The sequence below is a fragment of the Apium graveolens genome, chromosome 7, assembly GCF_009905375.1.
Source record: "Apium graveolens cultivar Ventura chromosome 7, ASM990537v1, whole genome shotgun sequence".
In the NCBI taxonomy this organism is placed as follows: Eukaryota; Viridiplantae; Streptophyta; class Magnoliopsida; order Apiales; family Apiaceae; genus Apium; species Apium graveolens.
The window spans coordinates 138993290-139008258 of NC_133653.1; the positions used below are offsets into that span (position 1 = coordinate 138993290).

General features: G+C 34.9%; 1 protein-coding gene across 1 annotated transcript; it reads left to right on the plus strand.

The window, feature by feature from the left end:
- Window positions 1-695: 695 nt before the first annotated feature.
- On the plus strand, window positions 696-6642 carry LOC141673057 (mitotic checkpoint protein BUB3.2-like). Its single transcript, XM_074479796.1, has 8 exons — window positions 696-1085; window positions 1265-1347; window positions 1444-1710; window positions 2047-2122; window positions 3271-3351; window positions 4821-4899; window positions 4991-5091; window positions 6201-6642. Exons 1-8 carry the CDS (start codon window positions 844-846, stop codon window positions 6286-6288), a joined length of 1017 nt encoding a protein of 338 aa, XP_074335897.1. The 5' UTR covers window positions 696-843; the 3' UTR covers window positions 6289-6642.
- The last annotated feature ends 8327 nt before the right edge of the window (window positions 6643-14969 follow it).

A 14969-nucleotide genomic window follows, 5' to 3' on the forward strand; every position in this document is an offset into this window, starting at 1 on the left:
ACATATGATATAAAAAAATTCACATTATTGGTAAGATATTCTCGCCGAGCTTGTAATTTAAATTTACTAAACATAGAATGTGACGATATTTTTTGGCCAGGTCATGTAGTCAAATTTCAAGTATTTTTTGAACAATGGGCCAAGTTCTAAAATGCATTGACTCATTATAATTCGAACTTATCTAAATATGTAATATTAATATAGATTATTTATATATAAGCGATTCTATTTTCAATATTTTTTAAAAATTATATATGTACATTTTAATTACTTTTTATAATAAATAATATGTTAAAAATATATGAGATATATTTTTAAACTAAAAAATGATTAATAAATAAGATAATAATCCATTTATGTAATATGCCTAATTTTATATATGGAATTCAATTCTTTAAAATTAACTGTACAAATAGTAACTAACTATCTTTTTTTTTTCCGGAATTCAAGTAAATTTCTTAAAAGTTAAATAAAATATTCATTTAGCACACTACACTTACATATTATGTGTATGATAAAAAACATATATGACAATATGATGTATTGGTAAGAGATTGTATAGTTGAATGAAATAACATGAGATCGATTCTCCCAAAACATATTTTTTATATGAATATTAAAAACAAGGATCTGATCTGGTTGAGTATGGGCCGGGTTCAAATTTGTATTAGTTTTTTTGTTAGAAGTGAAGTGGGTAAAAACTTAAAAGCTTAAATTCCGAGTATCTATCTAAAAAAAATAATGAAGGATGAAGGCAAAGGTAACGCTGAGTGGTAAAAAAGGACGATAATAATACACAAAGCGAAGGAAAGGGGCATAGTGTTGGTGTTATTGATTGATCCAATGGCGGCTGTAACAATGGGAAGGGAGATATCAAATCCTCCGACAGACGGAATATCAAATATTCGGTTCTCAAACAGTAGCGATCACCTCCTTGTTTCATCCTGGGACAAGACTGTTCGTTTATACGATGCTACTAGTAATTTACTTAAAGGAGAGTTTAAACACGCTGCTCCTGTTTTAGATTGCTGTTTTCATGATGATTCCTCCGGTTTCACTGCCTCTGCTGATAATACTGTCACCAGGTATTTTATTTTATTCTTCTCCCAACCAACATTATTTTCTTATTCTTGTTCTTATCAAAAACAGCCGCTTACCCTTCTCCCCGGACACTGCAGGATTATGTTTGGTTTATCTTATTATCCCCACCTTTTAATTAATTAATTAATTAATTAATTAATTGTCCCCCCCCCCTTCTATCCAGGCTTGTTTTCGGTTATGCTAGGGAGGATGTTTTGGGAAGGCACGGTGCACCTGTCCGCTGCATTGAATATTCTTATGCAACTGGTACCCCCATTGCCCCTTGTTACATATTCTGTTTCCCTTCAGTTTTCTTTTTTTAAGTAATACCTTATCAACTAACTGCCTAATTTTATCAACCAGGCCAAGTTGTGAGTGGTAGTTGGGACAAGAACCTTAAGTGTTGGGACCCTAGAGGAGCCAGCGGCCAGGAACGCACTCTTGTCGGAACTTACAATCAAATGGAGCGTGTTTATTCTCTCTCTGTTAATGGACATCGTTTAGTTGCTGCTACTGCAGGTCGCCATGTCAATATCTATGATTTGCGCAATATGTCTCAACCTGAACAAAGAAGGGAATCTTCTCTCAAATATCAAACCAGATGCGTGCGCTGTTATCCTAATCAAACAGGTTTACTTTTAACCCTTCTGTCACCCTACTTTTCTGAATCATATACAAACATTTCTTTATGTGCCAGTTTCCTGTTAATTATTGAAATCAATTTTCTATCAGTGTTGGTGGCTTTCTAGTTCAATTACTGGGAAAAAAAATAATGATTATATTTTAAATGCCATTTTTCCTGACGTGGACAAAATTACTGTCCATGGTAGTATAACTGAATTTTGCGTTTGAGTTACTGTAACAACTGGCAATTCATGTCTATAAAGTTTTTGTGAGTAGTCTGAAGATGGTTTTTACTAGAAAAGTTGCACATCTAATTGTTTTAATTATGTTTCTGGTATACAGGTTATGCTCTTAGCTCTGTGGAAGGTCGAGTGGCAATGGAATTTTTCGATACTTCTGAAGCTGGTCAATCCAAAAAGTAAGATATTTCTTTTATATTATCATCCATAGAGTTTATCTAAGCTTACCCATTTTTTTCAGTGTCAGACATTTCTTACTGTGTACCATGTACTGGCTTTGTGATAATGGACAATGGTTCATAATTGCCAACTCTTTGCTCGATATTTCTGGATTTATGTTATTTCTTGATGTTCATGAATTTAAAAAAATTTAGGCCTGCAAATTATTTCTCCTCAGTGCATATCTTTCTTTCTTGGTGTTAATATGAGGGATGTGAGTTCACTAAGATAGGCGGTGGTCACTGGTTCATCTCATGAATTGATGTGGGGTTGCATGATTCCAGCTTCATTTCTGTTTCTATGGAGAAAAAGCAGCACCTTTCAGTTATATTGGAAACGGTGTGAACTATGATCAACCGAACATATGCAGTAAAACCTCTATAAATTAATATAGTTGGGATCAAAGAATATTATTAATTTTGAGAGGTATTAACATCGATAAATTATTAATTATTAATTTATAGAGAGTTTTCGGTATTAAACAAAATTAGATTATAATTATATAAATAAAAAATGCAATAATATATCCTAATTTATGTTTTGTATCTAAATTCATGAAAAGTAGTTAGAAATTCAATGTAAATTGACATTATTTAGTATAAATATGTTAATTTGATTCTTAAGAATAATGTTAAGACGATATTAAATACGATATAACATCTTACACATTAAAAATCGTTAAGTGCAAAACGATACTTACTAATTTTTTAAACTAGTGAGAAAGGTAACACTTAATTATTGAATGTAATATGAGAGGTTAAGATGGAAAAAAATAAAAGAACTATATTTAATATAATTATAATAGATATAATTTTATATTTATTATGAATTATGAATTTGTTATATTATTGGGCATATATTTTAATATAGGAATTTTCAAAAAAATGTCATCTTATTATTTAATCGAAATTGGTCATTTTTTGAACTGGCCCAAGTCGGGACCGTGGAAAAATATTATTTTAGAGAGATTATTAATTTAAAGAGTATTAATTTATGGAGGTTTTATTGTATAGTGCTATATGGAAATATTTTCTACATGCAGTATTTTACATAAATGTTCGTTTTCTATTTTCTGTTTTCTGTGTGATATGCATACTATTTTATGCAGGTATGCCTTCAAGTGCCACCGGAAAACAGAAGCTGGAAGAGACATAGTGTATCCTGTAAATGCCATTGCTTTTCACCCCATGTAAGTTAGTACTTATAGCTCTAGGCTCTATTTCCTTGCTTTGAGCTTTGTTGAGCATCTAGAAATCAAGAAAAAACTTGTGTTGTTTTCATATCTTTTTATTAAACTAGTAGTAATATTGGACAAATTCCCCTCGTGAAATTGGTGTGGCTTTGTTGAATCACAATTAAAAATGAATTGGCTTTCTTTAGCTTAGGAACCTTCAGTAAATCAATAGATTACAGATGGAATATCTCACTGTTCTTCCAAGATTAGTGTATACTCTGTGCATTTTAGTTTTGAAATGTGGACTCTAGTCTAGAAATTAACGGGTTAAATGGCGTTTTGGTCACTCAAGTGAGCACTAACTTTCACTTGGGTCATCGAACTCAAAAAGCTGTCAGTCAACTGATCGCACTCATAAAAATTTTCAATCAAGTCAACTACTCGTTAGTGTCGTTAAGTTTTGGACGGAAAGTTGAATCAGCAAGTGACATGGCTTCCACGTCATGTGACCGTTGTACCCACCCAGACCATTTAAAACCCGTAAATTAAAACCCATAACCCATAATCACTACTTCTCTTCTTCTTCAGTTTATTTTCTTGCAATTAGGGTTCTTCCTTTTACCCTTCTTTCTACCATGTCCACTTCCAAAATTTACGTTGCTTCTTTATCGGTGGTCTGATCTGCATCTTCAAAATTTGATTCAGCTTCGTTATCCTTCTCCGTTTCATTGTTGTCTCCATCAAATGCAAACAGGTAATCGGTATCATTGCTATCGATATCATCGATTGGTTGAGTTAAATGAACCTCAACACCCGATCGAGTTCGAACCATTCTTGCGATTAGGGTTTAGATCGTACAGTCGGTTGTAAAGAGGGGGTTTAATTTTGGGATAAAGGGTTTTAATTTTGGGATAAAGGTTAAAAGGGTCGTGGGTTTTAATTGGGTCGGGTTTAATTTGTTGGGTGGTTTTAGGATTGGGCGGGTCAATTATTTGATGTAGCATCCGACTTGTACATATTTAACGGAGAGCCGTCTATAGTCAACGGGATTTAACGTTCGTGAAATTTTTAACGTGTGCAATGATTAAGTTGAACACTATTATTTCTTCAATGACCTCATTGACAACTTTTTGAGTTCGATGACCCAAGTGAAAGTTAGTGGTCACTTGAGTGACCAAAACGCCATTTAACCCATAAATTAACTGAATAATGCAAAATGATATGGCAACACTAGTTTTGGAATTTAGTGTGCATACTCTTTTAATTTACATAAAAGTTACCAATCCTAATAGCATGTTACATTTATGATTTGCAGCTATGGTACCTTTGCAACTGGAGGTTGTGATGGTTATACTTTAGTCTAGAAATTAACTGAATAGTGCAAAATGATATGGTAACACTAGTTTTGGAATTTAGTGTGCATACTCTTTTAATTTACATAAAAGTTACTAATCCTAATAGCATGTTATATTTATGATTTGCAGCTATGGTACCTTTGCAACTGGAGGTTGCGATGGTTATGTTAATGTGTGGGATGGAAACAACAAGAAGAGGTTGTATCAGGTAAACGTATAAATGGTTCACTTAATATAGTGAAAGTTCCTTTATTTTGGATTTGCACGCATGTAACTTCTCTCTTTCGTTTCATATGCAGTACCTAAAATACCCTTCAAGCATTGCTGCGTTATCGTTTAGTAGAGATGGCAAACTTTTGGCTGTTGCATCAAGTTATACCTATGAAGAGGGAGAAAAACCGTAAGCATAAATATCCATCTTGGGGTCTAGCATTTAATCCCTCGCTTCCAGAATAATTTTTTTTTAACTTGACCTAAAATTCATCGAAGACTTGTGAACTTCCAAATTTATGTGATCATGATACCTTAAGAAATGCTCCATCTTTTTACTCAAAATCCACATTTAATATATAATCATAGATTATGGTACTTGTATGACGGATAATTCGGATACGGATCTGCCTATATCTGAATCCGAATTCGAAAATCCGTATCCGTGATATTTAAAGAATAATATCCGACTCCGGATTCGACGGATACTATCCGGATACGGATAATATCCAGATCTGCGATTTTCAATTAGATTTTTATTTTTAAGTTAAAAATTGAAAAATTTTAGTAAAAATTGAAAATTCATTTTTAAAAATTTAAATAAGAGTTAAAGTGATTTAATCATATTTTAATTTTGCAGAAAATTAATTTTATTTCTCTTTTCAATATAATTGTTATCTTTAAATTGTTGAACTCAAATGATTTTTTTACATATGTCTGTAAAATTTGTATAAACATAATATTTAATATATATATATATATATGTATATATATACACATACACACACTATAAATTTAATATAATAAATTTTAAATTAAATATATATATAATATAAATATTTATTTATTTATTTATTTATTCGGTTGAATATTATCGAATACGAATATGCCTATATTCAGATTCGAATACGAATACTATCCGCTTTATTTCGGATACGAATGCGGATTTTTCAGACGAATATCGGATTTTTCGGACGAATATCGGATTTTTCGAATTTTTTTAACGGCCCTGACTGTATCACCCGAATGCAAAACATCCACATTGTTCTTCTTGTAATCTCGGTCTTTTGATAGAAACAAGATGGAATTTTTTCCCTGGGATGGCTTGAGTAACAATATTTGTGATATTAGTTTTTGTGTGATTATAAGTACTTCAGAAACTTATCTAGTGTTACGACGTAGTTTCATTAAGACAGGTTTAGTCTATATTTTAGAATGAGGCTGTCAGTTTGATTAGTCGAATTAAAATGCTTACTCGTGATAATTATTCTTGACAATTATTTTTTTTATCTTTCGCAGTCATGAACCGGATTCAATTTTTGTGCGCAGCGTGAATGAAGTGGAAGTGAAACCAAAACCGAAAATGGTAGCTAATCCTTCAACATAAGCTATAAAGTGTGTGCAAAATCTCTGTTTAGGAATAGCTTTGAACAATCTTGTTTCTCTATACACTGATACAAGACACTGACTGACAGTTACCAGATGATCTCAATTGAATATTTTTTTCTTAAGAATGCGATTTTTAAATGGTCAGCTTTCAGTTTGCTTAATGGAGAACGACTTAATATAGGAATATTAGTTCACAATGCTGATAATGCATGTGACCTAGGGTTGAGACTTGTTCTGATCCTTTATAAGTCCAGGAAAAACGGGAGCTTAGTTATCTTTATGAAGTTTGTAATGGATTTAAAAAATATTTGTTGTTAACTTATTTATCAATTTAATGTAAATACTTGCTGTCGAGTGGGCTTTCTTGAGTACTGCGGGTATATTTGGTGGTCTTATAGATATTTTAAGAGTTGTTTCATCTCCATATATATATATATATATATATACTATTATGTTAAAAAGACAAAATAATAAGAGTTTGGTTGGTAGTCTGTATGTTCACCGTAATTATTGTAATATTTAAAATAAAAAACTTTTATAAATAGATTAATATTTACAGTATAATTATATAAATACAAATAGAATTATAATATGTCTAATGGACTAGGTTCAAACAAAATAATATATAATAATCATTCTGGTCGGGCTAAATAAAATTATACAATTGATCCGGTCTGAAATAAAAATAAAAATAAACTATATAGTCTTGTATTAAAATAGAATAATAAAGACTAATAAAATTTTTAAAGAAAATTCGTTTGATCGATATAATATTATAAGGCTAAAACAAAATAATTAAAGAGCTAAATCAAAATAAACATTTGAAAGAAAAATCGTTTAGCTCATTTAATGTCAGCGGGCTAAAATAAAATTAAATATATTATCCATCCAGTGTAACACAAAATAATATTTACCCCGGGTTAAAATAAAATTAAATAAAAAGTTAAATATAAATAGTTGAATTTGGTTAATATAACTTGCATGAGGCTAAAAACAAGATTTACTAACTCATCCGAAGACAAATTTATAAATACTATCGATCACCAACCAGACTAAAATTTGAAACGTAATAAGTATGTTGATATAACGTCATCACGCAAAAACAAAGTATGTTATCTAGTCGGTTTAATACAAAATAATATTCACCAGAGCTGAAATAAAAATAAAAATAGACCAACTATACTTAGCTGGTTGATATAACAGTCATGAGGTTAAAACAAAATATTGTATAATATTGATCTACGTAAAAATTAAACAAATTAAAGCTATATAATATGTATATAATTAGTTGGATGTAGTTGGTAGATAATTCGTAAATTATTGATTTGAGTTAAGATTTATTTTTTTTAATTAAAACATAATTATATTTCATAAACACACCAATAAATATCAATAAAATTATATCTTTCAATTAATGTTATTTTTTTAAAAAATTAAAACTAGCATATAACCCGTGCGATGTACGGACTGATCATAACATTTGTAATTGTATTATTTTATATAAAAAAATTATATAAACAACAATTAAATATTATTGAGAAGTCATCTATTGGTGGGAATCAGTAAAAGCTATGGAAGTCACTCAGCAGGTTTCTTGGGAGAGATTTAAGAAGTTATTTCTGGAGCTTAAATTTCTTGAGTTGAAGCAAGGGAACATGACTGTATTGGAGTATGAGAAGAAGTTCACTGAGTTGTTAAGGTTTGTGACAAAGTATACCAGCACTGAGGAGGAAAAAAGCAAAGAAATTTCAGCAAGGATTGGAGCCTTGGATCAGAGATAGAGTGGCTATGTTTGAGCTTGAAACTTATGCGGGAGTAGTACAGAAAGCTGCTCTGATTGAGAATAATGGGATGCAGTCAAGGAAGGAGAGGGATAACAAGAAGAGGAAAGTTCCATTTTATGGAGAAAAGTCTGAAGTGGGAAGTTCACAAGATCGGAATGTAAAGAGGATCGGATTCCAGAAGGGCGGAAATTTTCAAAAGAAAGGAAATTTGGGTAAAAGGCAAGAATCGAAGGGGAACAATCAGGCAAGCCAAGGGCAAGTTGGAGAAAACAGGTTCCAGAGGCCAGAATGCAAGCACTGCGGAAGAAGGCACCCCGGAGTGTGTAATAAGCTGAGCATGACATGCTACAGGTGCAATCAGAAGGGACATTTGGCGAATGAGTGCAAGATGCCGAAGCCAGGAGTTACGTGTTACAAGTGTGGGAAGACTGGACACATAGCTAGGGAGTGCAAGGCAACCGGACTAGTCAAAGCTTTAATGAACGTGGCAAGTACCAGTGCAAGCGTGCCAGCTGAGGTATTGGCATTACCTCCACCACCCGCACCAACCCCGCAAGCAACAACAAGGACATTTGATCTGAAGATGAAGGATGCTGTTCAGAATTCCGAGGTGATAGCAGGTACACTTTTACTCAATAATGTCAAAGCTAAAGTATTGATTGATTCGGGAGCAACAAGATCTTTCATATCAGAATCTTTTGTTGATAAGCTTCAATGTGAGAAAATGATTATGAGTGAGGTAGTAAATGTGGTAATTGCGAACCAAGAGAAGATTCCTGTGAATCAATTTTGTCCAAAGTGTGAGATTGATATTTCGGGGTATAAGTTTTCAGCCGACTTGATACCCTTCAAGTTGGGAGAGTTTGATATAATTTTAGGAATGGATTGGTTAGGAGAGAATAGCGCTCAGATTAATTGTAAGACCAAGAAAGTGTATTTAAAGACAAAGAGTGGAGAGAAGGTAGTATTTAAGGGGCAGAGGCAAGAGCAACTATTTCTTACAATTGTTCAGGCTAAGAAGCTACTTAGAAAAGGTTGTGAGTCGTTCCTAGCTTATGTAGTAGATTCGGAAAAAAGGCAGCCCCAGCATGGAAGATATCCCTGTAGTTAACGAGTTCCCGGATGTGTTTCCCGACGAACTATCAGGCTTACCACCAGATCGACAAATCGAGTTCGAGATCAACCTTGCTCCAGGTACGAAACCAGTTTCAAAGGCCCCATATAGGATGGCACCAGCAGAAATGAAAGAGTTGGCGAGCCAGCTGCAAGAATTGTTGGATAAAAGAGTGATACGACCAAGTACGTCGCCATGGGGAGCACCTGTTCTGTTTGTAAAGGAAGAAAGATGGGAGTATGCGACTATGCATAGATTATCGGGAGTTGAATAAGGTAACGATCAAGAACCGCTACCCGCTACCAAGAATAGATGACCTTTTTGACCAGTTGAAGGGAGCAAAATGCTTTTCGAAGATTGACTTGAGATCGGGATACCATCAATTAAAGATCAAAGAAGAAAATATTCCCAAGACCGCATTCAGGACCAGATATGGGCATTATGAATTCCTAGTAATGCCGTTTGGACTGACCAATGCTCCGGCCGCATTTATGGATCTGATGAATCGAGTATTTAAGAAGTATTTGGACAAATTTGTCGTGGTATTCATTGATAACATCCTTATTTATTCTAAGTCGGAAGAAGAACATAAGCAGCACCTCTGGATAGCATTGGAGATACTTCGGCAAGAGAAGTTATATGCCAAGTTTACCAAATGTGAGTTTTGGTTAAAGGAAGTTCAATTTTTGGGGCATGTCATTGAAAATGAAGGAGTTAAAGTGGATCCGGCAAAGATTGAGGCAGTTATTAGTTGGGAGAGGCCAAAGACTCCTACGGAAGTGCGAAGTTTTCTAGGATTGGCAGGATACTACAGAAGGTTTGTCAAGGATTTTTCGAAAATCGCCACGCCATTGACCAAGTTAACCAGAAAGAATCAAAAGTTTGAATGAAGTGCAGAATGTGAGGATAGCTTTCAAGAGTTGAAGCAGAAGTTGGTAACAGCTCCGGTGTTAGTACTACCAGATGATCAAGGGAACTTTGTAATATTCAGCGACGCTTCACATAAGGGTTTGGGTTGTGTGTTGATGCAACACAGTAAAGTGATCGCTTATGCGTCAAGACAGTTGAAACCGCATGAGTTAAAGTACCCAACGCATGACTTGGAACTAGCCGCCATAGTGTTCGCACTTAAGATTTGGAGACATTACCTCTACGGAGAGAAGTGTGAAATCTACACAGATCACAAGAGTTTAAAGTACATTTTTACTCAGAAAGAGCTCAATATGAGGCAGAGGAGATGGCTGGAATTGATCAAGGACTATGACTGTTCGATAAATTACCATCCTGGAAAGGCGAATGTAGTGGCCGATGCTCTGAGTAGGAAGGAGAGACTGAATATGATGATAACATCAAAAGAGTTATCTGAAGAAATCGAGAGATTTGAACTGGAACTTTGTGCTTGCGGAAAAGTTGAGGAAGTTTGTCGTGCAATGACCTTTCATCCAACACTAGTAGAAAAGATAAAGAAATGTCAAGAAGAAGTAATGGAGAAAGAGAAGAATCAGTTATTTGGAGAGGAGATTAATACTCGAAGGGATGAGCAAGAGATACTAAGGTTCTCTTCCAGAATATGGATTCCTCATGTACCTGAATTAAAGAATGAGATCCTCCATGAAGCCCACAATTCGAAATTTTCAATCCACCCGGGAAGCACCAAGATGTATCGAGACTTAAAGAAGAACTTTTGGTGGCCAAATATGAAGCGAGACGTGGCAGAATGGGTTGCGAAGTGCTATACTTGTCAGATGGTGAAGGCAGAACATCAATGACCAAGCGGATTAATTCAGCCCCTGAAGATTCTAGAATGGAAATGGGAAAATATCGCTATGGACTTTATAGTAGGACTACCGCGAACGAAATCCGGGCATGACGCAATATGGGTTATAATTGATCGTCTTACGAAGTCGTCGCATTTCCTTCCAATAAACGAGAAGTCGTCACTGGACAAGTTGGTTCATCTGTATGTGCGCAAAATCGTACCGAGGCATGGAGTACCCGTATCAATAGTTTCAGACAGAGATCCCCGATTTAACTCGAGATTCTGGAAGCAATTTCAGGAATGTCTTGGCACGAAGTTGAATATGAGCACGGCGTACCACCCGCAGACTGATGGCCAGAGTGAAAGGACAATTCAAATAATTGAAGACATGTTGCGCAGTTGTGCAATCGATTTTGCAGGAAGTTGGGACGACCATTTGCCGTTGATTGAATTCTCTTACAACAACAACTATTATTCCATTATCGGCATGCCACCATACGAAGCTTTGTACGGACGAAAATGTAGATCACCAACAAGTTGGGATGAAGTAGGAGAAGGAAGAATTCTCGGCTCGGAATTGGTACAACAGTTGCATGACTCGGTCAAGTTAATTCAGAAAAGGTTGCTTGCTGCTCAAGATAGACAGAGGAAGTATGCGGATCCAGCGCGTAAGGATGTTCAATTCCAAATTGGCGAAGCTGTGTTGCTGAAGGTGTCACCTAGAAAAGGGTTGATGAGATTTGGCAAGAAAGGGAAGTTAGCACCTAGATACATAGGTCCTTTTGAGATTTTGAGTCAAGTGGGAAAGGTGGCCTACGAGTTGGCCTTACCACCTCAGTATCAGCATGTGCATAATGTGTTCCATGTATCGTTGCTTAAGAAGTACAATCCTGACGCTAGTCATGTGATAAAATATGAACCTGTAGAAATTCAGGCAGACCTATCATTTGTGGAGCAACCGGTTAAAATACTCGACTGGCAAGAGAAAAGCCTTAGAAATAAGTCAGTAAAGTTAGTAAAAGTGCTTTGGAGGAACCCTAAGGTCGAAGAATCGACTTGGGAGTTAGAGTCTGTTATGCGTTCCCGGTATCCTCATCTGTTCTCTTAGATTCTGGGGACAGAATCCCTTAAGGGGGAGAGGATGTTACAACCGGTATTTTCATGTAATATTATTTGTGGATTTGGTATAATATTAAAGCCGAATGAAATCTATTTAATGATTGTACGTTTGTGTGAGTGAAAATTTCTGCATTATAAATTTGCTTCATGTAGTATATGATTTTTCAAAGCAAGAGTTTATTTAATTTCTTTATTTTTGATTTATAAGGAATATTCTAAGCCTTGGAAAAATTTTCTTTTAAAAGGTATTTTGTTCACAAATTTTGAAAATGATTTTATAAAGTCTCTAAAAATCCAAGTTATTTTATGGTATAAATTTTATAATTTTTGAACTTGTATTTTATTTTATAAAAATAAATCATTATAAATTTTAGTTGTCATATTTAGCAAATTACAAGAAAGCCCTTGCATGCAAACCACCCTCTCATTCTTTTCAAGGACAAAGAGGACAATTCCAACCCCACTAACTCTTATTTTTCTAGCCAATTTCCTTCTTTACCCTTGCATGCAAAATGAACCAAGTATAAGTGGAGGGATAGTCTTGTCAATTATCCTTTCCACCCAAATTTTGTCAAATCAAATACCATAAAACAAGCAAAGTGTCATGATCATTTTCATACTCCACCCACACCTCACTCTCTCCTCCCTCCCTTCTCCCTCCTTTCGGCCCTCCTTCCCCCCTCACTCTCGGGTTTAGCCGAGAATCCCCCCTCCCCATTTTTCTTCATTCCTCAACCAAGCTTCTACTCTTTATACAAGTAAATGTTATTTTCCATACCATGATCATTCATATTTCAAAGAGTTTTGAATAGAAAGTTTAAGTTTTGAAGTTGCATGTTAAGGTTCTAGTTGAAACTCAAAGTGCAACCTTGATTCTTGTGAGTTTAGGGTTGTTTTTGAGAGGACTACAAGGAATGGATAAGTGCCAAGTCTTGAGAGGGAAACTCTTGATGATTAAATGGCCATTCCCATCCATTTCATTCGGCCATGACCATATGGGAGCCGAATGAATGGTCCTTAAGACTATTCTTGTTGCTTAAATCAATTTTTGCATGTTTATGTGATAATGACTTGAATTTTGTGGTGAAAATTTGATAAAACTTTTTGCATGCTAAGTGGTCATCTAGGTATAGCTTATTCTAGGCTTGCATGTCAATTTTATTATAGAATATATGTAGAAAATGTGTTGTTTTGGTTTGCAAATCCCGAAGACATGCATGCATGTGGATTTCTCTTAGAATGTTGTAAGATTTTGATCATTTGGAAAGATTTTGTTAGTGAGCCTTAATTTCAGTAGGAATAATGTGTTAATATTGATTTATGCTTCTTGTTGCATGGTAATAATTTATGGTTATCTTTTATAAAAATGCATATCTTGTTGTTTCAAAAGCATGAAGATTTGTGATTTGTGAAGTGTAGTTTCTTTTGTTTTGCCATAATTGTACCTTAAGTAAGGATGATCTCACCCAAGGTTATTTTGAGAATAAGGGAGTTAGTTCAGTAGATTACCATGTTTAAGTCTTGGTTTGAGTATTGGGATGTTGGTAGTTGAGTTTGTCAAGTCAAAACCTTGGAGAAAGGAGAGTTATAGTTTCTGCAGAAAATCAGTTTAGAACCCTGAGGTTTAGAGTGAGTTTTGATCATGTCATTGATGTGCACTTTGAGGCCCAAGCCACCAGAAGTTAGTATTGGGAGTATATAAAAGGTTTTAGGTGTTGGTTGGAGATTTGCATGTCATTTGGTTAGGTGCACAAGTAGAATAACAAAATCTGTCCAGTAGGGGACAGTTTTGTTGCAACTTAGAAATAGGGAGATTTGACCATGTCATGGGTAGGCCCTCATTAGGCCCTGTTGGGCCTTAGTTAGAGGGAGTGTCAGAGAAGTTTTTCCAACCATAGTTCATAGGATATGAATTAGAAACATGTGTCACAAGTTAATTCAAGTCAGGGCATTTTCTGCCCAGAAAAACAGGGAAACCTTGGACTTTTAGCTTAGGCCCAAGAAGGCCCAAGCCAGGCCCTTGAGCCACATCAAGTTTGTGAGATGCCCTTAGGTCAGGAGAGTCTTGTGTAAAAGTTTTGAAGGAAAACTTGTAGTTTAAGAGTGTCTAATGCACTCAAGAAACCATAGTTGTTATTCTGAAATTTGCACCAGTGAGCACTTTCACTTATCACATAGTTTTAGAACACTTAGAAGTGAGTATTAGGTCGACCACCATAGTTGTAAGATAGTATAAGGTCAGTAGAGCAAAAGGCACAAGTGAGGGTCAATAGGTTTTGGATAGTTTAGGAAAGGCACATCGAGTTAGGAAGCCAAAATTAGAAGACCTTGTCTAGTTTAGCGACCAAGTGACTTAAGTTGTGAGTCGAGATCATCCAAGCCTAGTGTTGCATTATGGTATATATGGTGTTATTGGTATTAATATATGATATGTGATTATGTGGCTATGTGTGTACTTTCGTAATTTAAAAGTGAATATAAAATTTGGTGCATATAGGCCTAAGTGCCATCCGTGTTTAATTTCGGGTTGTAAATAGGTTAAGTTAGTGAGAATATATTATAATGAGGATTATTATTTATGTAGGATCTCGAGACGAGGGAAAACTTGCCATAAAGATCGAGTGAAGCTCCAGTTGCTCCTACCAGTCAGACCAGACCAGCCTTTCTCAAGGCAAGTGATTCAACTTGACCTTCGTATTTACTGCTAATAATTCATACATTGCTACAACTATCCCTGTCATTTGATATATTAAATCAAGCGTATCTTACGTTTTCTTTGAATCATATAGAAATGCCATGAACCCTCGAGTACGTATTGTAAGTAGTTCAAAAGTCTTATTCATGATAGTATACTAAACTAATTTGAATGCCATGATAAAGGAAAGGGTAGTTACCACTCTTAG